We start from the raw sequence: 27,845 nt of genomic DNA, 5'->3' as shown, positions 1-27,845 counted from the left end.
GATGGACTTACCAGCAGATCAGAAGGTCACTAAACTTTTCTTTGAGAAGTTTATAGAACAGTGGCTAATTAGAGATGCCATCTGCCAGGTACCATGCTAGATGTTTTCCATTTCATTTACTCCTCACAACTTCCCTTTTGAGGTATTTCCTGCATCTTACAGGCAATGAAACTGACAATAAAATAAGTTTAACAATTATCCTGCTAAAGAGAAAGAGGGAGGTTCTAAACACAGACCCATCAAACTCAAATTTTATAATCTCAAACACTGAAGCTCATGCTCTTCTCAGGACTCTACAATGTCACTGATTAAAAAAACTTTAGAAACATTGTTTGTAGGAAACTTTAGTCTACTTTTCAAATGCTGGAGCCCATAACCTCTCTCAGAGATTGAAATACTACTTCCACTTGAACAAATCCTTTGATAGCGAATTCACTAAATAAAGAAAACATGTGTTGCACCGGGCACCTATTGCTATCTTTCCTATGTATTTTTAAAAGAATAAATTACATTAATAGAAAACAGCAAGGAAAATTACTCTTTTTACTAAAAAATTAATGTAGTTTCCAAACCACATAAGCAATTAATATTGGTCAAAATCCCAATCTAAATGCTTTTTTCAAAGTTCCACTGTTACCCTTTAGAGGTCTCTTCTGGTAATGAAAACGAAGACAAATTGAATTTTCTTATGTCAATCTAGGAAAAAAGAAAATAGTAATTACAGATAGAGGTGAAATAAAGTTGGGGGGTGGTAGAGAGCTAATAAGAGTTCTGTGACAAGAGTCAGGGAAGACTGGGGACAAAAGAGACAACATGTATGGAACAATATAGACAAGAAAAAGGACAGCTGTGCAGAGTCAGGACAGTTACAGTAATAAAAGGAGACAATCTGAAAACAAAATCACAAGAAAGGAAGAAACAAGGGAAAGGAAAAGCTCTAAGAAAATAAATTCCTCTCACGATTAGTGATGTGTTGCAAAAACACTGCACCATACAGCCAATTCACTTTTTTCCCTTAACAGACACCTAACCAAACTATCAACTCTAAATAGGGAAAACATACTGACAGGATGCATAACTGTCTTCCATCTCCCAAATATTCTCTTCCTTACACCAAAGGAAAGCCTGAGATACAAGAATAGAAGTGGCAAGTTCAAAAGAAAAGAGTATATTAAAACATGAAATGAATCTTTAGAACTCAGTGTGGTTATTTCCAAGTTAGTATGCTACCACTGACCAATACTATTTATAACATATCCTAAACCGGTTCTTCTCCAAAAACTTGAATTATTTAAATCATACAATAATTTGAAGGATTTGGTTCAATCATTAATAACTCAGTGATGATCCTAATAAAAGATTTACCTAAAACTAATTTCAAATACATTCAATTTCAATCTAATCAAGTAAACAGGCTGAAGTGATGGGAATTTTCTCTATTAAAATGCAATTAATTCTCCACTCATGTATTAAGAATTCTGGAGTCAGCATATTATGAAGCACACTAATAATTTGCTTCATTAGTTCTGAATCTAAGATGCTAGATGTCAAAACTTCCTAATAAAGACCACAAACTATCACAGAGTAACTTGATCAAAATAGTACTATTATCAGCTATTTAACTGAAGGCATAGCATCTGGATAATTTTTAACTTGCTTTGGAATGGACTAACCATTTTAAGAACAGTAAGTTGTAATTCACCGCTTTGCCAGAAATCAGCTGCTATACCTTGACAATCATGTTAAAGTAAGCTCCACCACCTTACTCAGAGAAGCATGCATGCATTTTTTTTTGGCGGAGGAAGGCACAGAGGGAGGGAGCAAATATGAATGTGTATGAGTATCTTATCAGTTTCTAGAGAGCTGCTTTCCCTGAACTTACCCTGGCATCATCTCTCCAGTTACTTAAGATAGGTACTGAAAATTGCCATAAAAAATTTATTACTTTATGTACTGTAGGACAGTTGTTGAATTGCAAGGAAAAGCTGTGTTTCTCTAAAGTAGAAGAATGTTTTCTCAGTATGGAAAAAGTGTTGTTCTTTTCATTTTGGCACTTAAGACCTCAGAGCCAAATTCCTGATCCATATTAAGAACCAGGTAAAACCTTGCATGACCTGCATATTTAATTTCCCACCAGTCATTTCTATTCTATCTATATTTTACATGCCTGATGTTTTCTACTTTATTACACTTAGAAGTATTTTTTAAGCCACTTCAAATTCCTTGTGGGATTAGGAGGGATAAAATATAATTAAAAGGAATAAAGAAAGCTCAGTTATTTATACATCAAACACTGACTAAGTACCTATTATATCCCAAGTCCTATCCTAGGCACTTAGGCTATAGTGAAGCTTGAATTCTAGTCGGAAAACACAGACACACACACATACACACAAACACACACAGACACACACACACACACACTAATATGTCAAGGAGCTTTAGGAGCTAGAAACAAAGGCAGAGTAAGGGGCTAGAAGTGACTGAGTAGAATGAAGAAATTTCAGACAGAGAAGGCCTCTCTGAAGAGTGGACACCTGAGCAAATATCAGAAGGATGTGAAAGAGGAAGTCGTCAGTAATCTATGTAAGCTTTGCAGGTAGAGGAAACAATAAGTGCTGAAGGCCCACAAGGGAAATGAGTTTATTATTTTCAAGAAAAAAAAATTCCGAGTGACCAGATAAGAGTGAGCAAGATGGGGCTTCCCTGGTGGCGCAGTGGTTTAGAGTCCGCCTGCCGATGCAGGGGACGCGGGTTCATGCCCTGGTCCGGGAGGATCCCACATGCCACGGAGCGGCAGGGCCTGTGAGCCACGGCCGCTGGGCCTGCGCATCCAGAGCCTGTGCTCCGCAGCCGGAGAGGCCACAACGGTGAGAGGCCCGTGTATCGCAAAAAAAAAAAAAAAAAAAAAAAGAGTGAGCAAGATGGAGGGTGATAAGAGAGGCAATCAGAGACAAAGGAAGATTTCTGATTAGGCAAGGCCTTGCAGGACACTATAAGGAGTCTGATTTTACCCTGAATACGACAGAATGAATACAAGTTTTGAGCAAGAAAGAGAACATGATCTAGCTTACTCTTTTTTTATCTACCCCCCACCCCGCTGTGAAGATACCAAATTGTATAGAAGCAAGGGGGGACGAAGAAAAAAACAAGAAAACCAATTAGAAAATTAATCTATCAGTCTACATGCAAGATCACAGATGGTTTGAATCAGAGTAGCAAGTGAAGAACATGGTAGAGTCTGGATATATTTTGAAGGAAGAGTAACACTTGCCAGAAGAGTAGATGTGGGAGGTGAAAGAGGATTCAGGGATAACTCCTAGGTTCTTAGACTGAGTGACTGAGTGACTGGCGTTAAATATCCAAAAGATATTAAACACCTAGTTAAAAGGAGTTTAAGCGAAGCAGAAGAGGTTCAGGACATGTATTTGGATTCATCGACAAATCCAACGTCTAGGTTTGCCTAGGGAATATATTTAGGTGGAGACTAGTTTAAGGCAGAGTCTTGGGGCACTCCCTCATTTAAAGATGGGGGAACCAGCAAAGAAAACCGAATAAACTAAGCAAATAAATAAAATTAAATTTTTGTCATTTTAAAGTGGAAAGTAACAAGCTTACTCCTTTTGATCTCATCTTCATGCTATAATGGAGGGAATGACAAATCAGTTCACTACCATTCAGATTCAAATTAATAAGGAAAAGGAATAAAGCTAACTGAGCCCAAAGAAATCTCATTATTTAAAGAGTGTTTGATTGATGGTCCCAATTTTACAACCATTAAAGCAATTAATAAACCCATTTTACAGAAGGACATCCAGGTCTTCTGAACATCCTAAAAACATTTTATGTCTGTCTCCCAGGGAGCTTTTGGATCATTAATAGTACTCATTTTTTTTTTAAATCTAGTTCATCCAAAAACAATGGTAAGCTTCCATCTTACTTACCTTGTCCATTATTTTATTATAAACTACCTCCCAGAATCATGCTAAGGGAAACTCATATAAATTTATCTAATGATTAACTGAGAGCTTCGTAATGTCAAATTAGATTTTGCCTCCCAAATCTAGTAGGGTGGACAGAGTATGGAAAGGTAACATGTACTGTTATTCATGAAGTTAACAGCTAACTTGTTTATTTTAATAACAGTGTTGTATTTTAAAAATCACCAACAAAGAAATTTGTTAATTTTTTATGTGCAGGGATAAGAGAGTAACTCTACAAGAGCTACGCAAAGACTTAATTATATACACTTACTGTGTGACCCAGCCTAGACCCAGCCAGCCAGCATTCACACAAGCATGTTAAAGGGGTGAACATTTTCTACAGGTAAGTCTAACAAATTAACAAAAAGATGAAAACTGACCCAAAAAAACCTGCTTCATTATTAAGTCAGTATAAAGATTAAGCACATAAATTTTGGAACTACTTATTACTATGTCCAAATTCTAGCTCTATCATTTACTAGCTCAAGATTTTTTAACCTCCCAATCTTCAACTTCCTCATCTTTAAAATAGGAACGATAACATATTTTTGATAGGGCTACCTTCAGGATTAATTAGTAAATATGTCTTCACTCATCTAGTCTACTAACCTCAAAATTCATCAACCAGCTCTAATCACAGATGTGTCCTCCTACTCTGGTCTACCTCCACTCATCATCCTACTGAGAATGGCATCTAGCTTTGACTGTCTGACCACTGAGCTGTTACTCTTTCAACTTCACAATGGTATCTTGCCACCTTATACTCTCTAACACATGCTACTGCAGACCTGGCCCCTATTTTCAGTTTCAGCTCCCTTAAGTAGAAAGCCACCTACCATAAATCTGGCCAAAAATAAACCAGTCACAAGCTTGAAAAATGAACCTCTACTAACACTTATTAGCAGTATTCAAGAAAATAAAGAAAATAATTTGTGTCCAATGTTAACTTAGAAACATTGACAAACATGTCATTTTTGTTTTTTCTAAACCCTGGCTTACATGTAGCAAAAAGATGGATACTAATATCAAAAGACCAGCTAAAGGGCTTCCCTGGTGGCGCAGTGGTTGAGAGTCCGCCTGCCGATGCAGGGGACACGGGTTCATGCCCCAGTCCGGGAAGATCCCACATGCCGCAGAGCGACTGGGCCCGTGAGCCATGGCCGCTGGGCCTGTGCGTCTGGAGCCTGTGCTCTGCAACGGGAGAGGCCACAACAGTGAGAGGCCCGCGTACCGCTAAAAAAAAAAAGACCAGCTAAAGTTTAACCTTTATACACATTATCTAATCTAGGTATAAGAGAAAATTATAAATCACTATTCATTCACTGCCAAGATAGGAGAGGTGGTTTTAAATGTGTAATATTTAGACTTCCAGTTCTGGCAACATGGTAGAAGCTCTCACACCACAAATACCTAGCAACACTGATAAAATATAACTAAATAGCTTTTCAATAATTAAATATATTGCTAATTTAGCAAGAAAAAATCCCCCAAGTCAGAAAAGGAAAAGGAAATTGGGTAGTCCTCAGGTACACTATCAACCCAAAACAAACCACAAATGCTATGTGACTGAGTATTACACTCACACTTGGTAGAAGAGATGCAAGAAGTGAGAACAATCAATCTGCTATGAAACTCTCAAATGGCTGTATGCTCTGTGAAAGAAGGACCAGAAAAAAATTCGGCTGGGGGCCCAAAAAGACAACAAGGAAGTTTAGATCAATTCAGGCTCTGAGCTCTGGGTACAAGAAAGAGACTAAGGGGAGGGAGATGAGTATAAAATCCTAGAATAAAATAAAAAACCCAAGGTGGATTGCCCAAATTTACACCACCAGAAACCCCCAGGTTAAGAAATAAACAAAAAATAGTTTACATTTAAGTTAAGAATTTTGGGAAATCTGTAAAAGAGTAAGTGATGAGTAGCTCTATGAAATATTTAAGCTTATGATAAAGGAAAATATACATATCAATGGAATGGAACAGAAAGTCCAAAAATAGAACCAAAATATGTAAAGGTTTTCACATAGAATAAAGGTGGCACATTAAATCAGTGCAAAAGACAGACTTCAACAAATGGTGTTAGAACAAAATAGCTATCTAGAAAAAATGCAGTTTATTTTTTCCACACTTCACACCTTACAAAAGAATATATTCCAAGTGGATCAAAAACTTATATGCACAAAATTAAACCATAAAAGTACTGGAATAAGTGCTTGGAGAAGTCTTTTATAACCTTAGAGCAGTGAAGGTTCTTTTCAACTTTGACATGAAACTTAGAAGTCACAAAAGACCAAATTGGCAAATTCAACTACATAAAAAATTTTTAAAACATGATCGAAAGTCAGAAAAACAAAAGATAGTCTCATCTGGAAAACAAAAACAAACCAAGAACAGAAAAAGCAAACTACTTGCAATTAATTCATTAGATCCAAGCAATGGTCAAATTTTCCCAATATAAAGAGCTAATACAAAGAGTAAGAAAAAAGATCAACCTCCCAGTAAGGCAAAAGATATGGATAGTTCCCAGAAAATGCAATACAAATGGCTCACTCATGATATGAGAAATGTAAATGAAAACTTCACAGAGATACCATTTATCTCCTGTGTAATTGGGAAAGATCAAATATTTCAAAAGATGCTGTGTTACGAGAAAAATTGGTATCATGTGTTACAAACAGAAATGTGAAATAGCCCAATTTACAGTATCTATCAAAAATTTAAACTTATGGACCCTTTGACTTAGTAATTTCACTTCTGGGAATTTATTCTATAGTTTATTTTTAAATGAAGAGAAATACACACTCAAATATATTCTATATCAGTAAGGAAGAAAATACATATGGTTTTGGCTGGTTGTCTGTTTTCAAAAACATATATTATGAATTTTATAACAACTTAAGAACTTGGGAAATCTGTTCATAAACAGTAAATGTTTGCTCATGGCATTTTTATGACTTTTCATTATTATAATTTTAGAAATATTCATTTTACATCTTTTCACACATGCTATAATCCATTTAGTCAACAGTTACTGAAAAACATATACAAGTAGATAAAGGGTGGTAATACCTAAGAACTACAAAAATGTAACTCAGTGTTGACTATTATCATGTACTTATAAATCAATGTAAGTAATGAGCTTACATGTCTATTTCATCAAAAATGAAGCATACTAAAATTCTCATTCACGTGCAGTTTTTTGAGAGATATAACACTATAAAAAGAATATCTAGGGAATTTACTTTTGAAAAGCAAAAATCAATTGAAAGCAAAGGTGGCTAATTAATTGGCTACATAGGATATCAAACACAGCAAGATTTGATGATGCTATGTGGCAAACCTCATTTCAAAGGCATAATATCTGTGTATTAGTGATTTGCTTAATAAACCCTGAAAGATAACTGGATTTTGGAAAATATCTTATTTATTGATTTTGTTGTCCATTCCTCAAATTGTATCTAGTGTGTTAGGCAAAGCCTCTTGCAACAAGGAAATTAATGAGCAGATTGGTTGCAGCCACTACTGCAAAATGATCAATGATTTTACTAGAAGAAAAACAGGAACATAGTAACATGCTTACCTTTAACTAGTACCAGTATAAAAATTTTAGGATAAGTGAACATTATCAAAAAACATGAGGATCTTCTACATCTATACAATTAAAATATATAGAAAAAGTACAGCAAATGTGCATCAAAAATTGCCCGTCTTATTAATTACTGGCTCTCTCTTTATCACATTTATAGTCAATTTCCCTTCCAGAAGTAGCCTTTGCTCTATTAGTCCTAGCTAACTAAAATTCAGTAGGATCACTTGTCATTTCTAGGGCATAAAGGCAATGGGAAACTGGTGGACAGTTAATGAGAAAATATAACTGGGTGCTAAATAGATCCATACTGTCTTCTGAGGATTCTTTCCCCCTCACTGAAAGAGAAAACACATTCTCTCTGCTTGCTTTTTAACAAATATCTCTAAGGTAACATCAATAATATGTCTAAGACATTTTTTTGTTTTGTTTTGAGTAAAAAACAGTATACAAATAATGACATTATAATACTTAAATTTAATTATGTGCTATATGCCAGATCATGGTAGAAGATGGTGAATAACGTTTGAGTGTGTTTCCTTTTTAAAAATAAATCCTAAAGGATGGGGGTAAATTCAGAGAAAGTTCAGCAAGGAGGCAGCATAAGGGCTCCTTTCCTAGAATATCCTTCCTTACCCTCTATAATTTTATTTTTGTTTTTGTTTCTGTTTTTTGTGGTTCGCGGGCCTCTCACTGTTGTGGCCTCTCCCATTGCAGAGCACAGGCTCCGGACACGCAGGCTCAGCGGCCATGGCTCACGGGTCCAGCCGCTCCGCGGCATGTGGGATCTTCCTGGACTGGGGCACGAACCCGTGTCCCCTGCATCGGCAGGCGGACTCTCAACCACTGCGCCACCAGGGAAGCCCACCCTCTATAATTTTAAAAGTCCAGTGCAAGGTCCACCTATGCCATGAAGCTGTCTCTTGCCCAATCCAACAGGATGATCTTTGATCAATTCCTACTACCATATAATTTAGCGCTTAATTTTATAAGGTCTTGTATCATTTGCTAATTTTTACACATACTACCTATCTCCACAATATAATCACAGTATAATCATGTGAGGTGTGACAGGTTGAAAGTATATATAACCACAGCCACCGCCACCATCCCAACATAGACATACACCACACTGGCACAACACTGAGTACGAAAAAGATGGCAACATAACTTACATAGTGTATCAAGTGACCAACTACTGACTTAGACAACAAAATCTAGTGATCTCTTGTAGAAGGTGAACAGACAAAAATATCTTGTAAAATATATTTTGTTCACCTTTTTTGTAGAAGTGAACAAAATGGACAAAAACATCTCCCTTGGATATTACAGTCCATTGGACACAGACAAAGAATAATGACTGGAAGGTATAAGTGCTATGGGAAAAAATACACAGCAGGGTAAAGGACGAATGGCAAGTGTGTGGTATGTGTCTTTGAGGGAGGTGGGGATCAGGGGTTGGTGGTTGTTAAAATCCCCAGAGCATCTAGCCATGCATTTGTGTGTGTTTGTGTGTGTGTGTGTGTGTATGTGTGTACATGCACACACGTGCATGCATTATCACTCAAGTGTGGAAAAAATGCAAAATAAGACAAAGCACAAATTCCATGGAAAAGTGAAAGTTTATACTTAAGAAGTTTATACTTTAATTGGAGCTTAGTGTCCCCATTTTAGAGATGTGGTCCACATCAGTCAATTCTAAACAATGAAAGCACAACCCAGAACACCATCTCCCCTTCTCAATCAACCTCTCCTCCCTTATCGCCCCCCAAAACACACACACACACACACACACACACACACACACACACACACACACACACACACACACACCAGCCCTCCAAGCCAAACTTACAAATCATCTATAAATGCAACTGGGTACAGTACATCCTACTCTTCTCCACATAGGTTGTCATCACTGCTCTCATAACTCATGTTATAAAACAAGATCAAAAGAATACAGCCAGGGGAAAAGATATATCTATTCAAGTCCCTTCCACCCACTTTTTCTTGTTGTTGCAGTTCTTCTTTTTCTTTTTCTTTTTTTTTTTTGCAGTGCACGGGCCTCTCACTGTTGTGACCTCTCCCGTTGCGGAGCACAGGCTCCGGACGCGCAGGCTCAGTGGCCATGGCTCACGGGCCTAGCCGCTCTGCGGCATGTGGGATCTTCCCGGACTGGGGCACGAACCCGTGTCCCCTGCATTGGCAGGCAGACTCTCAACCACTGCGCCACCGGGGAAGCCCTGCAGTTCTTCTTAATAAAAAAGTTTTTTTTAATGTATAAACAGAATTCTTATCAAGTATACTTCAATTTAAAAAAAAAAGAAAAATGTATAAACATTTTTAAAAGACTATGATTTATTCTACATATTTAACTTTCAATAATATCTACAAATATTAACTTTCACTATTAAATTGGTATATTTCCCAAGAATAAAAATATTTTTAAAATGTGAATTTAATCCAGAAAACTTTAAAATTAAAGCAGCTCATATTGGCATAAATAAACTGAGGTTGCAGAGGCAGGACACTGAGAAATTTGATATCTTTTATTTTAATCTATAGCCAAAATTAAAGGCCACTGTTCTAAGTCACTAAATTCATGATATCAACTGAGCAATGTAAAACAAAGCCTAATATTAAGTAGGAGGAAAAATAAGAAAAGGTGAAAAAATTCAATGGAACTAATCTCATTACCTGTTTAAACAGCTGAATAAGTTGAAGCAAAAAAAGAAACCCTAACGTTATTATGAAATCTAAAAATATAACATATTGCTGCTTTCCGAGAACATATAAATCTAAAAAAAATTATCCACTATATATGTGTAAATGATTATTTTAATGAGATTTTTATTCAGCCTAATAAGAAACTTATCATTTATGTCTGCATTGTTTGCTACTTTAAACAAAAGCAACTAACTATATTAAAAGTTTGATGACAATTCTGAAATCTTAATGAATAAAATGTGGAGAGAAAGAAATGCTGGCCTCTACTATGGAGGCTCAAATATATGTAGGTATGTCTTTGGAATGCTAGGGCACACAGACTACAGGGCTTCGTGAGATAGACCTCATCCTTAGCTTGCACACAGTCTCGTCAAAGTAGAAACCATGCTTCAACAAAGTGCCAATCACAGTAATGGCCCAGCTTCAACACTGTCTAATCTAATCCCAGCATGAACATAATATATATAAGCAATAAAATGTACCATTTTTAATTACTCAAGGTTTACTTATCACCCATTTATTTCCATCTTGCCTACGGCAGAATGATCCGAAAGTGACTCTCCATGATCCCACCTTCTGGTGTTCATGCCTTTGTGTAATCCCGTCTCCTTCAGCGTAAGCAGGACCTATGACTTTCTTCTAGTCAACAGAATATGGCAAAGGTAAGGAGATATCACTCCTATGATTGTGTTACATTATATAAGCCTCCATCTTACCAGCAGACTGGAGCTACAACTCCCCTTGCAGGCTTAATGAGGTAAGCAGCCACACTGGAGAAGCCCACATGGAAGGAGCTGTGGGCAGCCTCTAGGAACTAAGGGTGATCACCACCCAGCCAATGGCCAACCAAAATCTGGGGCCTACATCATACAGCTGCCAAAGAAATTCTGCCAACAACTTGAATGAGCCCAGAATAGGATTCTTCTCCATTCAGGTCCCTAGATGAGAATGTAGACTGGCCAATACCTTGACTGCAGCCTTGTGAGACCCTGAGCAGAGAACCAGCTAAACTGTGCCCAGACTCCAGAGCCACAAAAACACGCGAGATAATAAATGTATATTGTTTTAAGCTGCTAAATTTGTGGAAATTTGTTATGCAGCAATAGAAAACTAATGCACTGCCTTAGAACAGCTCGCTAATTTGATTTCATTTTTATTTATTTGATGTACTTGGACTTAACACAACATACAATGCCCTCAATAAATGCCTACTGAATTAACTGTGAGAGTTTGATCTTTTTGGCCAACTTATATTTCAATTCTGTGGTAAAGCAGGCAAAAAAAAAAGGCTCACAAGTGAGAAAAGATAGAAATTGCCTTGAAAAGAGACCCATTAGCAATGCCTTACTCTAAAAAGAGATGAGAAGCTACAGAACTCAAAAGTGAGAAAATATCCCCCAAATGCAATTATTTCATGTGATCCTCACAGGTTAGCAAAAGGAAAACACAGTCCAGGGGCAACAACCAAAGATATTTATTTCCAACACATGAGCATTTGCTTTATCTCTCAGTTTCTATTACCTAGAAATTACTTTATAAGCAAAAGATCATTTGAAATCAAAAACTTTCTGCTGAAATTAATATCTGAAATTTACTTACCTAAAAATATAAAAGAATGAGTATATAAAAATATATATTAAGTATATTTTATATGACTTCAAAATATAACTTTTATTTACATAATATATGCCTCACAGATATAATGTGAACGGCAATGATAAAGAAAAACAGATCCTTAAAGGTTCTAAAATACTGCTCCTGGGTAATATTATTCATCTGGATGGAAATCACCCTGAGTAACAAAGGAAGCAGAAAAACTTTCCATATTGAAGCAAATTGGATAGATTGAAAGAATGCTGCTGGCAAAGACTCATTTGTTTGAAAAGAAAGAAAGAAAAAGCAGAGGAAACTGAAATAAACAGCCAAAAGAAAAAGAAAAGGTTGGTGGAGACCGCATGTGTCTGTAATAGCAGAGTATCAGTTCTATAGAATAAATTTAAATCTGATTGGCTTTTCTAAGAACTATATTTTTTACTTTTTCTTAAAATTTGGATTTATAAAAATTATACGGACATCAGTTTTATAGGTAGCTTCTGCTGACAGTACTTAGGAGCTGTATTTATATCTAAATCTGAGGGAGTGATATAATTAAATTTCAAGCCTGGAAAGATAAATTCATGAAACAAGTATCCTAAGTTAGCACTTTCTCATTCAAAAATTCACCTTGTTAATGAGGGGGGAGGGGTAATTTTCACTAACGTGCACATATAAAAATTAAAAGCACATACCTGTCTCTTTCCATGCAATGTAAGCAACTAACTCTAGGGATCTTTTAATTATCTTTTTAAAAATCTTGTAAGGTTTCAGAAAATTACAAAAGAAAAACAACTTATTCTAAGCAATACAGAACCAGACTTGAGAGAACGACATCTCCCTGAAGAGAAATAAAATGCTGCTGTCTTGTAAACATAAACTTTGTACAAGAAATCAGATACTTCTTCTGGTACATAAATAAAAATGGATTAATAAAAATTTGAAAGAAATTCAAATGATGAAATGTGATGAATTGGGAGGTTGGGATTGGCATATATACACTAATATGTATAAAATGGATAACTAATAAGAACCTGCTGTATAAAAAAATAAATAAAATTCAAAAAAATTTTGAAAGATTGCTTTAAAGAATTAAAAAAAAAAACCTGGCATCTTTCGAGTAACAGTATTATTGCATTTAGTAAATTTTAAATCACATTAATGCACGATTATTTGGATGTTCCAGACTTACCCACACACATTTCTGCGTTTTCTGAACAGAGAAGTGATGGGTTCCACTTCATGAGCCACAATAGGCCACACAGTACTCAGTTCACACTGATTCTATTTTTTTATTTGTTTGTTTTGACTACAAATACACCTACTAGAACAGTGTCATGTTGAGAATTTCTATAATTTTCTTTGTCAAGCTTCCTATAGCTCCCTTTTAATTAACAGTTATCTTTGAATAATAAGATTCTCAAGATCACCATTCTAACATTAATGACGATAAAAGAATGTTGATAGTTGATAGCATATATCGGTTAATGGCACAAGCTCAGGGGTAAAAAGGACCTGGATTTGAATTCTAACTTTGCTATTTACTAGTTATGTTTTTATTTATCAGTGTCTAGCACATTTTTAAAAATACTCAAATTTTTCATGAGGAAGAGGGTTTTCAAGGTTGGATGCATTATAACGGGGCAAGAAGAATATGGAGAATGTATTCAAGCAGGAGAAAATGGGAGCTGGCTTAATAATACCCTATCAACCAAACACAGAAAGTAATGTCACTTCACATTTGTTCCATACAGTCTATATAAATATTACTGTGTATGTTTTCATTTGATTTTCACAACAAGAGAAAACTGAGGCTATAAGAAGTTAAGAACAAATTCAGGAAACAGAACAGAATATAGTCAGGATTCACAGGTCTTCTGACATCTTAATCCACTAGCGATGTGGTTTTCTCCAAACATGCCAAGCTACTTCCAATCTTGGAATGGTTTAACATTTCACCAATTCAGACACTTTGAAAACATATTTCTAATCAACCTCAAAAAAGCACACTTATCTCAAGCTTTAAGGAGAGGAGAAAGACAACACAACACAACAGAAACCTACTGCTGATTCTACAGCAGTTAACAAAATAGTGAATGCGTCCTATCAATCTTCATAGGCTAGGCAGGTAAGGAGACATGAAGACAAATTTTCTGTTTTATTCTAATATTGTTAGAAAACTATGGTCTAGTTTAATATTTGCTTGACAAAAACTGAAACAATCACACTCTGGCAAAGAACCCATTCTGACATTCCGAAGTCCATAATCTAACAACTACAGGGTCTTTTCCATGAAGAGAAGCTGTACTGTCATTATCCTCCAGAGTCTGAGAGAGAATTGATACCTCAGCATTGTCTGTGGTTCTGCCAATTCGAAGGATTAACTCTTTTGTTCTTGATGAACGTAGCATATACTTGACAAAATGACATCAAATAACAACCAGTATCTATTTCCATCTCTACATACTGGACAGATAGGGGTGCAAAAAGAATGGAGGGAAATTACCATCTGGATGAGAAATCAATTCATAGAGCAAACACTCAAAGGGTAAGTATAATAATGTATAGTGAAAATTATCAACAGAGAAAATGGAAATAGATAACACAAATTATAAATACTACAAAAGCAACATTATTATTCAAATAAAATTAGGCAAAAGCATCATCTCATACAATTTTCCGTGTAGCTGTCAATTAATCAATGAGTTTAATTTCTTATAAATCTGACACTAGAGATTCCAAAAATCCATACCAATAGGAGCACTTCGCTCTATTTAAGCAGGCAGAGCATCCACAAGGAACAAGAAAATTGCTGAAGTGTGATATATAGACAAGTAGAGAATAGGGTAGCAAATATTAAGGTGCTCATTTAAGAAAGAAAGCAAATAGAAAAATAAGTTTGAAAAGGGAATGAAGAACGTGGAGTATAGTCATGCTAAAAAAAATGAAGCTAAACTACTTTAAGGAAGTCAATATAATCCTCAGCATCTGTATCTATCTATATTCACTAAAATTTATTGAACATCAACACTATATCAGGCATGGTGCCGCGTACTGGGGTGTGAGAATAAATAAGACAGACTGTTCTCTAGATGTCCAGCCTAAATGGAAAAGCTGACAAAAAATAATATATAATATACAAACAAATAATTCTAATATGACAAATGTTCCAAAGGAGTACAAAATTTGTGCAAGGGCAATAGAAGGAAACAAACTCAGACTACATCTTTTTTAGTAGGGATCTCAAAAGAAAATTAATTCCTAATGCCCTAAAGTATCCATTGAAGGTAATAAATTAACTTTGTTCTTATATGTCTAGAATGATAATATTCATACATCATCTTTATTTTTTTTCATACACCATCTTTAAAAAAACTGAGAAACAGTCATTCAAATCACTGAGTTCTGAGGTTCAGATAAGAAACCCAGGCAGAGAGACTTCCCTGGTGGCACAGTCGTTAAGAATTCGCCTGCCAATGCAAGGGACATGGGTTCAAGCCCTGGTGAGGGAAGATCCCACATGCCGCGGAGCAACTAAGCCCATGCGTCACAACTACTGACCCTGTGCACCACAACTACTGAAGCCCATGCGCCTAGAGCCCATGCTCCGTAACAGAAGCCACCGCAATGAGAAGCCCGTGCATTGCAATAAAGAGTAGCCCCCGCTCGCCGCAACCAGAGAAAGCCCGTGTGCAGAAACGAAGGGTCAACGCAGCTTAATTAATTAATTCATTCATTCATTTAAAAAAAAAAAGGAAACCCTGGCAGACAAAGGCTTCCATCAAATAGGGAGATTTCACCAGATACAGAGAAACAAGAATTGGGTATCCCAAGCAGGGAGAATCTTATTTGCTAGGCCAAGGAAAAGGTATGCCACATTTGGAGAATTCTAAGTCATTTCATTGAGATGAAGGCAGGGATGAAAGTGAGAAGGGAGAGAATTGGAGTCTGACAAGAAATAGGACATGGACTTAGTTTTGCACCAGACTGTAAAACACTTAGTAGCTGAAGATTCTGGAATTCACATATAGAAAAAGACAGGGGCATACTCTGGAGGTATAAAGTGATCAGATTTGTCCCAAAAAACTTCTTAGGCGGTTCTGGTTCAAGGAGGCCAAGAACTAATCCTTTCAGAAGACTATCATATTTGCTACACAGTAAGTAGAAAAAAAAATTTCTGTCCAAATTGAACTGAACTTTTTTACATTGAAGACTGTTTTATTATATAACAAGAAAAGTAAACTTTGTCATGCACACACTTACCAATTACTAAGAGAATTCCAAAGAAACAACTTATTTTTCAGGTCATCTGGGTTATCATGAGTCCAAAAAGACATTAACATTAATTTTAGCAGATCTTCAGTGAAAGAACAAAAACAAAAAACATGTATCGCAAAGACTGCAAAGAAAAGGTGATTCCTAAGACAGCAGATACATTATTGAATCAGTATGTCTATTAATTAGAAATAAACTTGGTCTGAGATGGGATTTTACTTAAATTAAAAAAATTACAAAAACCCAGGCACTACTAATACCTACAGGAAACTCAGTTAATGGGAAACAAGACTGGGGGGAGAGGGGGTGATAAAATTTCTCCTCTACCCTCTCCCAGATGGGCCTAAGAATTAGACTGACACAAGACACAGGAGAGAAGCACACAAATTTTATTTAGTAATTTTTTTGTGTATCTGAAAGCCTTCATAAGGAAAATAAAGACCCAAAGAAGCAGTTAGGGCCAAAAGCTTATATGTGTGGTTGGATAAAGAGGCGTAAATTGTGAAGACGTAACAAGACAAAGGGTTTGGGCTAGAGCAGTTAATTGTGGAAAAGTGACTAGGAAGATAAGGATTAGTAACAAGGTTTGTTTGTACAGATTGTTCCCAGCTTCTATTCCCCATCTCTAGTAGTAAGAATGTTTTCCTTTCACCTGGTACCCAGAAGGCACCTTTTACATGAGAGTTTACCTCTTGCTTTCAAGAAGAAAAAGAAAGGTCAGAATGGCCTTCTTGCATCTGCTGTTTATGTGCCTTTGACTCAGAATAATCCTTATGCCCCAGTGGAATATTTGGGGGTGGCATATTCTGCTACCCTACACAAGTAGGGTAAGCAAAGTTGAAACTTTCAGAAGCCCCACAATGTTCCCCCCACCAGCCTACCTTCTAACTATAGTAATTCTTCTCACATATTTAATATTCTAACATCTTCAATCCCCTTCCCATAAAAAATCCTGCTCTTAAAAAGGGATCTGATATTCAGCCTTAAAAAGGAAGGAAACTTTGACACATGCTTCAACATGGATGAATTTAAAGACATTATGCTAAGTGAAATAAGCCAGTCTCAAAAAGACAAATACTGTATTATTCTACTTATATGAGAAATCTAGATTAGTCAAATTCATAGAAACAAAGTATAATGATGGTTGCCAAGGGCTGGAGGGATGAGAAAAAGTGGTGTTACTATTTAATAAATAGTTTCAGTTTTGCAATATGAAAAAGTTTTGGAGACTGGTTGCACAACAGTGTGAATATACTTAACAATACTGAACTGTATACTTGAAAGCAGTTAAGATGGGAAATTTCATGTGTGTTTTAAAATATTACTAAAATATTTTTAAAAATTGAGAATGAAATGGTGAATAACTGAGGATGAGTCCATGTCCCAAGGCAGTGAAACCAAGTAAATCATTTACTGGGGATGAAGAGTTTAGAGTATTTTATTCTGTGAAAGTTTGGGGGCAAAAGAATGATATAATTGCAATGTTTTTAGCAAGATTAAAATGACATCAATATATTAAAATATATCAGATGGAAATGAGAGCTGGAAGGAGGGAGTCAAGAAAAACTGTTTAGAAAAAATGAAAGAAATAACAATTTTAGGGATCAGTTCAAAGATGAAGTTGCTAAGATTTCTAGCATGGGTAAGAGGAAGGATGTAGCCTCAATCTGCTCCCTTGGGATCTTTATTAAGGAGTGGCTGAGCAAGCAGATAAAGGTACAGTAAACTGCACAAGATCAGCCTCCAGGCCATTTATCAGGAATCAAAGAATTGCTTTATTTATTTACACCTTTCTTCATCTAAAAATATCTGAAAAGGTCAGCAAATAACCACTGTTCTGTTACTCGCTGTTGGCCAAGCACAATGGAAGTATTCCAGAATTTGAGCTGCTGTGATAATGATACAACTCTCTTTACAAATTATATGATAGATGAAATTCTGAAAGATTTTATAAACAAAATTGTGGTAACTCCAGTTACATGCTAAATGTACTAAGTAAGCCCATATTTACTAGATAGAGCTTTATTTCCTAGAGTGGCTCTTTTCATAATAGAAATCATTTGTTTATTCTGTTAAATCCTAGTATGGATTCCTTTGCATTCATCTCCACTGCAGCATGCGAGAAAGACTTGAAGTGAGGTTAAAAGAAAGCTCTAAATCAGATAAATGTACTAAAAGAGCCCTTCCCCTTTTATATACCAAAAGAAAATGAGACCAGAATTACCTAAAGCATGTGAATCATAATAAAAATGTAAATATTTAAAACACATTATAGAGACAATTTTTTATTTAAAAAAGGCTAAATTTTCCATCCAAATAATGAGAATTCTCTCTATGCCTTTTTGTTTTAACTTACTATTGAATTCTGTATGAGGCAGTTACCAGAACACTAAATCAACTTATGCTAACTTCCAAGATCTTTATTCTCTATTACTGAGTCCAATTTAAATTAAGATTCTGTCAAAATGACAAAGATGAATAACAACAGTTGTCCCAAAAAGCATATTCACCTGGGAGGTGAAGGGGTAAAACACAAGTACACATTCAATTAGAACAGAAGGGATCTGTACTATAAAGGTTATGAGGAATAAGGATAGTTCTGCCATCATAAAACAAAAAACATAAAAACAATGTCTTTATTGAAAATCAATAAACCCAAAACGAGCTCTTTGAAAGGTCAGTAAAATTGACAAGGAGAAAAGAGAGTAAACACAATTCACAATATCAAGAATGAAAGAGAGAACATCACTACAAATCATACAGACATTAAAAGACTAAGACAATATTACTAAGAATTCTATATCAACAAATTCAGTAACTTAAATGGAATGGACAAATTTCTTGAAAGATACAAACTACTGAAGGTCATCCAAGAAAAAAACAGATAAACTGAATAGCCCTATATTTATTAGAGAAAAAGAATTCATAGTTTAAAAACCTACCCACAAAGAAAATTCGTAAGTCCAGATGGCTTCACTGGTGAGTTATACCAAACATGTAAGAAATAGATAACAATGCTGCATAAACTTGTGCAAAATACGGAAGAAGAAACAGGCTCCAAATCATTCTGTGAGTCAAGCATTACCCTAATACCCAAATTAGACCAAGGTATTACAAAAAAGAAAACTAAAGACCAATGTTTCTCATAAACCCAGAACTAAAAATCCTTAACAGGATATTTGCAAATTGAACGAAGCAATATATAAAAAGAATCATGGTCATGAGAGATCTATTCCAGGAATGCAAAGCTGGTTTAACATTCAAAAATCAATACAAGTTCACCATATTAACAGACTAACATACCCCTGCCACCACCAAAGGAACCAAATGATTGTCTTAATGAAAGCAAAAAAGGTATTTGACAAAATCCAATATCCATTCATGATAAAAACTGGGAATAAAAGGAAAAGGAAATCCTTCAACTTGATAAATAATATCTATAAAAATCCTAGAGACGACATCCTACTTAATGCTGAGATACTGAATGTTTTATCTCTAAAATCAGAAAGAATGCTGTCATCACTTTTAGTCAACGTTGTACTAGAGTTCTTAGCCAATGCAACAAGGCAAGAAAAAGAAATAAAAGCAGATTGGTAAGAATGAAGAAACACTACCCTTATTCAAAGACTGCAAGACTTTCAATGTAAAAATTCCTAGGAAATCTACAAAAAGCTACTAAAAGTAATAAGTGAGTTAGCAAGGTCACAGGATATAAGGTCAATATACAAAAAGCATGTTTTATTTACATATAAAAGCAATACACATTGGAAATAGAAATTTTTTTAAATACCAATTATAACAGGACCAAAGAGAAATTTAGGGATATGAGTCAACTGCAGCACACCTGGAATTAGCCCGAGTTGTTCTGCTAAAGTAAAAATGTACCTGTATGGTGCTGATCCCTGTCAAGACATGAAATGTATGGCTTGATAGTGTTGCTTTGTACTGATGGGTTTAAGGTAAGTTTCAGGGTAGTCTGTATCAGACTGTCAACAATGTTTATTGATAAGTGAGATTTGATGATTTGCATCTGGTCTTAGTGAAACACCACAGAGGGCTCTACCTTTGGGGCTGGTTATGAGAAAGACTATGCCTACATGACCAGCAGAGTATAAGGAGTACCAGCCTAGACTCCATTAGGGGCTACATGGTTCTGTGCACACATCAGTGGCACCTGATCTGAGAGAAAAAGTGTGTCCATATGATCAACAAAGAGGACAGTCAGGGGTCATGCCTAGCCCTTCTAAAGCTCTTGCAGTGAGGGAACCTCTGGCTGCAACACATATCCTTCATGTTCTAATCCTGTTGCTATACTGAATCCTTTCCCTGCAATAAATTTCTAATTCTGGACCCTTTGAGTGTTCTTTAGTAACTGAACCCTATCTGGAATGCCACCATTAGTGCAAAGAATAAATTTAACAAAACGTGTGCAAAACTTATACACTGAAAACTACTAAACACTGCTAAAAGAACTAAGTAAATGGATATGCAAAATGAGAAAAAATACTATTTTAAAGATGTTACTGTCAGTAAATTAATCAATATTCAATCCAATCCCCATTCTAGCAAACCTTTTCATAGTAATTAAAAGCTTATTATAAAATCTATATGGAAATGCAAAGAACCTGGAACAGTTAGAACATCTTTGAAAAAAGAACAAATGTTGGAAAACTTAACACTAATTGATTTCAAGGTTGACTATAAAGCTACAGTAATCAAGAGAGTATAATATTGGCACAAGGATAGACAGATAATCAAGGGAACAGAACACATACTCCAGAAACAAACCCATATGAATATGGTCAACTGATTTTCAAGAAAGGTGCCAAGATATTTCAATGAGAAAAAGATGGTCTTTTTAACAAATGTTGTTGAAAATATACAAATGAACTTTGAAACTTCCCCCACACCATATGCAAAGATTAACTCAAAATGGGTCATACCCCTAGATGCAAGAGCTAAAAATATAAAGCTTCTAGAAGAAAACACAGAAGAAAAATCTTTGTGACCTTGTTTAGGCAAAGTTTTTGTTTGTTTGTTTTTTTAGATAAAACACAAAAGACATGAACCACAAAATAAAAAACTGATAAAATGTACTTTGACGAAAATTATAAACTTTGTGCTTCAAAGGACACCATCAAGAAAGTGAAAAGACAACCCACAGAACAGGAGGAAATATTTACAAACTATATATCTGATAGGAAACATATCCCAAATATATAAAAAATCTTAAAACTAAGTATTAAAGAGATAAACAATCCAATCTTTTTTTACATGGCAGAATGACTTGAATAGATACTTTATCAAATAAGATATAGAAATAGCAAACACACAAAGGATGTCAACACGACTAGTCATTAGGGCTATGCAAATTGAAACAGCAGTAAGATGCCTTTACACCCATGAGAATGGCTGAACTTAAAAAAAAAAAAAAGACAGCAAGAACTAGCAAAAACACAGGGCAACTAAAACTCTCATACATTGCTGGAAAAACTACTTTGGAAAACAGGCAGTTAAAAAAATTAAGCATGTACTACCATATAACCCAGCAATTCCACTCTTTACTAGTGAAAACTGAGGTCTACAAAAAGACTTATACTTGACTATTCATAACAGGTATATTTATAACAGCCAAAAACTAGCACAGAAACAAATTTTCCATTCTGCAAAAGGCAAAACTCTAATAATAGAAAGCAGATCAGCGGTTACCAGGGACTAAGGATAGTGACAGAAGACTGAATGCAAAGGTATACAAGAGAACTTTGTAAAGTGATGTAACTGTTCTATTTTGATTGTGTTACTGTGAAAAGACTGCAAAAATTTGTCAAAATTCATTGAATTGTATACTGAACATTATTGAAATTTATGTACCTTATACTTCATCAAAGCTGATTTTAAAAAGAAAAATCTAGTCACTTTAAATGCAAGTAACCTTTTTTTTTTTCCCCCATGATTTTCCAATATAGGCAAACTTGGCAGAGATGGCTCAGTCCTGCTCCACAAAGGTCAGCTTGGGTGGCTTAACTGGGGGAAGGATCCACTTCTAAGATCACTCACAGGGCAGGAAGATGGTGGGAGCTGGAAGCTTAGCAAGGGCTGCAGGGAAGGTTTTGGCTGGGCTCTCACTCACATCATGGTGACTTCGGTTCCAATACTAAGTATCCCAAAGGTACAGGCAGAAGCTCTATCACTCTTTATGACCTAGTCTAGGTGGTCACATTAGTGTCTCTTCCACCACAGTCAGAAGCCTGCCCAGATTCTAGTGAAGGGACACAGACCCCACCTCTTCATGGGAGGAGTATCAACGTCACAGTATAAAGCAGAGTGTGTGAAATGGGAAATATTTTTATGACTATCTTGGAAAAGACAATCTAACACACTGAATTTTTATTCTGTAGATAAGTGGTAGATAGGGCAATGTAAAAACATGATCCAATCTAAATTTTAGGATGATAACTCCAGAAGCACTATTATGGATAGACTAAAACAGAGAGACTGAAAAACATGGGGAGCAAAGGGAAGGAGAGTGAGGACCTTTTAAGATGGTATTTCGGAGTCAAAAGCAAAGGAGACTCTCAAGTGGCAGAATGTCTGTGAGCAAGAAAGAAGAGAAAACATGCTTGCCAGAGATGCTATACGAATACAAGTGAAATGTCTTGGCCGGAAAATGGTAACGTCATTAAGCAACACAAAGTTTAGAAGGGATAATAACAAATTCTGTTCTGGCACATGTTGGCAGAGGTAGAATGCATCTGAAAATTAAAAAACAAGAGAGCCACAACAAAGAGCACACGTTATATAACCCATGAAGAAGAGACTCAATTCTGATTGATCAAGAGTCGACTACAATCCTTAGATAAGGCAACATAGATCATTACTTTATATTTACTTAAAAGATGGATATTTATCTAAACACCAAATGCCAGAAAGTATGCTTTAATACTCCTGCTTCCTTCCTAGCTGAAACATTTTCTTTGTAGTTCACTGGGTTAATAAAATGTCTATCTGAAGATTTGTCTCTAAGGCAAGGGGTAGGAACAATTTACATAGCTTTTTTAAGTGATAATAATGATCAAACATGAATTCAAAATATATTATTTGTTTTTTACACTTTAAATAAATCATCTGTAGCATGGCAGATAATATTGGCCTAATTCTTCTCCATTATTCCTTGCTAAAAGAACTCCTGTTTTCTTCAGCTATCAAATGGCCATATACTTCACAGTAGCTGGGATTATAATCCCCAGGGTTAACCTTATTTGGTGTAACTCTGTTCTGGGTCCTAGCAAGCTGCAGGATAGAATCATCTGGGAACTTTTAAATGGACTAATGACTGGACTTCCTCACTTCCCCACAGTGATTCTCATTTAACTGGTCTGGAGTAACAGTGTCTTTTTAATCATTAGGGGACAAGTCTGAGGACAAAAGTCAACCCAATATTAACTAAGAGGAGAAAGATGAAAAGAACCTTGATTTTGAAAACTTTGTTGAATTAACTGACAATAGAACTGTCTTTCATCCAGGTTTCTCATTATGTAATTAACAATTCTTCTCATTTTTTAAGCCATTTCTGGTTGTGTTTCCTGTTTCTTGCAATGAAAAGTATCCTACAGGCTATGCCTGGCAATACAATTTTCAGGATAAAAAAGTTTAGCTTTATAAACAGGAAGCAGAACTCCAGTCATTCTGCTGACAAAGGACAAGCCAATTTTATAGGAGCCAGCAAAAAATGACGTTATTTTACTGAAAAGATCTTTTCAAAGCTTATAAAATACATCTAATTTTGAATATTTGAACAGATTGTGCCTGCTCAATTGCATCTTCAAATGACTAGAGCTTCTTCTTTGAAACTGAATGATACAGTAGTATAAAATATCAACTTGCACATATATTTTTCACGAGTATTTTAAGCGCTATCTCCCAGATATACCTATAATATTAGTCTGAAATGAATAAGGACATTCACAAAAACCAGAATGAAACAATACACAGATGACATTTCCTTCTTTGTTCTGCTCATCAGTTCAAACTACCTAAACACAGTAAAAAGCAACTGCTACCAAGCCTATGCTGCTGGTGTATACTCAACTTTGGCTCCGATTTAAGGTACAAGAGGAGAAAGCACCTGATTTGAAGAATTCTGCATTTCTTCTCCGAGAGAACACATAACAGTGGATCATGGGCAGGTGCTACGGAAAGGGCTCCGTGGAGGCATGGCAAAGGACAAGAAGTGGGTCCCTGTCACCAAACTGAGCTGCCTGGTCAAGGATATGAAGTAAAGTCCCTGGAGGAGATCTCTTTCTTCTCCTTGCCCTTTACAGAATCTGAGATCACTGACTTTTTTCAGGTATGTCCCTCAAGGTTTTGAAGATTATGCCCATGCAAAAGCAGACCTGTGCTGGCCAGTGGACCAGGTTTAAGGCATTTGTCACCACCGAGGTTTACTACAGACCTGCTGGTCTGGGTGTTAAGCACTCCATGGAGGTAGCCACTGCCATCCTCAGGGCTATCATCCAGGCCAGGCTCTTCATCACCCCGTGTGACGAGGCTATTGGGGACACAAGATCAGCAAGCCCTAACGGTCCCTTGCAAGGTGACTATCCGCTGTGGCTCTACGCAGGTGCTTCTCATCCTCACCCCCAGGGGCACTGGCATCATCTAGGCCCCTATACCCAAGAAGCTGCTGCAGACGGTACTGAGGATGGCTAGAATGCTCCCTGGCAACTCCACCAAAGTTGCTTTTGATGTCATCTCCAAACCTACAGCTGTATCCCTAAGCCTCTACAGAGACAGACCACTTTCACCAAGTCTCCCTATCAGGAATTCACTGACCATCTCAAAAAGACCCAAACTAGAATCTCCCTGCAGAGGACCCAGGCTCCAACTGTGGTCACCACATAGCTTTTATACCAGAAAAGTAAAGTGAATTAAACCTGTTTAAAAAAATAAAGGATTCTCTCCCTAAATTCACTTCTGAGTCAATTATTTAAACTTTTCTTCATTTCGTTCTCAAGGGAATGTGGACAGCTTGTCACTCCCAAAGCTCACCTCTCCCCCATACCCTGGATTGGATCCCTCCCACCCCTCCTGAACCTGCTGCTCTTCACTGTCCCCACTGTCTTCCATAAGGTGCAGGGCTCCTTAACTTAGGCCTTGAATTATTTTCACACCTCCCACTGCTTACACACAGTATAAGACTCTGCACCTTATATTCCTTGCCCTGCCAGCTACGGCCTCCACTCCCACCCATGCCTTTTACAGTCAACCTCAACTGTGGCCACTTATCTCTTCATTTATCAACCCACTTCAATATGGCTTCCACCTCCACTACTTGATTAAAATTGCTCTGGGAAAGGTCACCAATTATTGCCTCATTGCTAAAATTAATGACCCCTTTTGAGTCTTTGCAGTTCTTTCTTGATTATTTTTAAGCTTCCATTAAAGCCAAACTGTGTTAGGCACTAGATGTCCAAGACTGATTAAAACAGTCCCTATCTTAAAAAGCTCAGTCTAATGGGAGAAATAGTCACAGAGATGATTTTAATACCTGGTAAATAATTTCAATGACAGAAGCCTATACATGATAGACAGAAATCACAGGGAACAGGAGCTAGTAACAGTTTCAAAGAAGCAATGAACAATTGAAGTTTTACAGGTTTAACAGGAATTCATAATGTTGTAGACACTGAAAAAGGATATTTCAGACAGAGTACATATGAGTGAAAAATAGAGAAATGACCTTAACTCAGGCCGCATCAGTGAGCAGGAAGGAAGGGATAGATCTAGGAGAAATTAATTAACCTGTCAGGCAAAATTTGATATCACTGATTATTCTTCCTTTCTTGATACTCTCTCTGGCTTTCCTCCCATCCCACTCTTCTGTGGGATTCTTTTTCTGTTCCCAAGTGTCTGTCTCCATCTTCCTCACACTCTAAATGGTCTCAAGAAGATTTGATCCCAGCCTCGTACTGGGTGGTAGACACTGCAAACTGGGTCACTATAAAAAGTTTTCATTTGCAACTTTAATGATGTACTGATGAGAAAAAGAATATTCAGTTCTCTCCACAGGATTAGTCAAATTAATTGCTTTCATAAAAGTAATGTCCAAACAAACATGTACAAAAAATAGCAGTTATGAGGATAATATAGTGCATGAATAGTGGCCTCAAGTACACTACCATAGATTAATAAAATGTATAGAACAGAAGCAAGCAGAAAGTGATCCTGGGACAATGAAACTGCAGAATTTGTGGTTGAGAAATAATCTAACTAGAATTTAATTGCAGATGAGAAAAACTGATGATACAAATTTTAACCATATCCAGGTTTTTAAAAACAATTGCAGAATGAATTAATGGGAGAAGAATTCTAGGCTTGTTCTTTCTCTGAAGAATGTGGGTGAGTCCTCTACATCCAAATTCAAATCTGAAAATCTTCTGCAGAATTGCCTGTTAAGAATCACAATTCCTAAGCAGAAACCTAAGAAAAAAGATGGTTCCTAAGGTAACCAAGTCCCATATCCATACCATACATGATCCAACGTATCAAAGTCATCACCTGAGCTTGCCAGAAATTAACTGGAAGAGCTGATGTGTTATATTTGTGCCCTAAGGCTGCAACCCTTTAAACAAATGGACTCCATGTTCCGCATTAGCTGAAGAAAGAAAATGCACCTTTGTGAAGGTCAAAGGAAATGCACCTTTGTGCATTTTCAAAAAGGAAATGCACCTTTGTGAAGGTCAAAGAGGAAAATGTGAGAATAATCTCTTCTGATGACTGTGCTCTTAACTCCCAATGGCCAATGGAAACAAAATCCTTATGACGTTACAGAAGCAACTTTTAAAAACTTCTGAAGAGATATTAAAAATAGAACAATCCAGTTGTCCTATTCATATTCTCTTGCTAATTTTATTTCTACCCCGAAAAAAAAAAGTCTGAAAATTATTCATTCAAGAAAGGAAACAAACATTCGGGAGAGAGGATTCTTCGGTTTGCAACTTGAACTACACTTTTAGAACATCTAATAACTGCAGCTCAGTCTCTTCGCTTCCCTTTTAAAAGAAAGCCATTTTAATTACACATTGATAGAACCATTTTGGAAAACAAAGCAAAAACCCTCTTTCTTTTACCCTCTACGGGTAAGAAGAGAGAAGAGAAGGGGTCAATAGGAATAGTACCCTCTAGGGGTAAGAAGAGAAGAGAAGGGTCAGTAGGAATACAGTTAATCTCTTCATGCAGCTCAGTATCATAAATACCGTTTGGTATATATCACAAACAATAATGTTATGCAAAGTTTTTTTTTCTTCATTCAATCCAATTCCACTAAATGAGCTTATTTGTAAGTGGATCAGCTGTTACCACATTGTAAACTGCATTTAAAATTATTTTCTTTCCTCTTGAGAATTTCATTTAATAGGCTTATGTAAATTAAGTACCTGTATTTATTGCCCCATCCAAATAAAAAGAGAGCAAGTTGTCAATAACAAACATTCTGCAACAATATAACCCAGGCATCTACATTAATAAAATGCTTGAATGGAATGCTAAGACTATGTTATTTCAATGAGTTGTAATACAATCGCATCCATTGGGACACAGAGACAAGACAAGTATATTTATGGAGGATGTGGTAAACTAAGAAAATTACAAATCCAACCAGCACTTGATAAAGACCTCCAATAAAA

At 36.2% G+C, this 27,845-nt stretch overlaps 1 protein-coding gene across 2 annotated transcripts in view; it reads right to left on the bottom strand.

Annotated features, from left to right (window-relative positions):
- Positions 1-27,845, bottom strand: part of DDX10 (DEAD-box helicase 10) — a 288,366-nt gene that overhangs the window by 130,170 nt on the left and 130,351 nt on the right. Inside the window, exon 14 of one of the 2 annotated variants that reach the window (XM_033410182.2) lies at positions 10,774-10,932. The exons of the other annotated variant lie outside the window; for it this stretch is intronic. Coding sequence (XP_033266073.1) covers positions 10,789-10,932 — 144 coding nt within the window. The 3' untranslated portion in view covers positions 10,774-10,788. Of the gene's footprint in view, positions 1-10,773; positions 10,933-27,845 lie in introns of those variants that run through there. 2 annotated transcript variants of the gene reach the window in all.

This window comes from Orcinus orca, chromosome 8, assembly GCF_937001465.1.
Source record: "Orcinus orca chromosome 8, mOrcOrc1.1, whole genome shotgun sequence".
Lineage (NCBI taxonomy): Eukaryota > Metazoa > Chordata > Mammalia > Artiodactyla > Delphinidae > Orcinus > Orcinus orca.
Note: the sequence above shows the minus strand (reverse complement) of the source record. Positions and strands in the feature narration are given on the sequence as shown.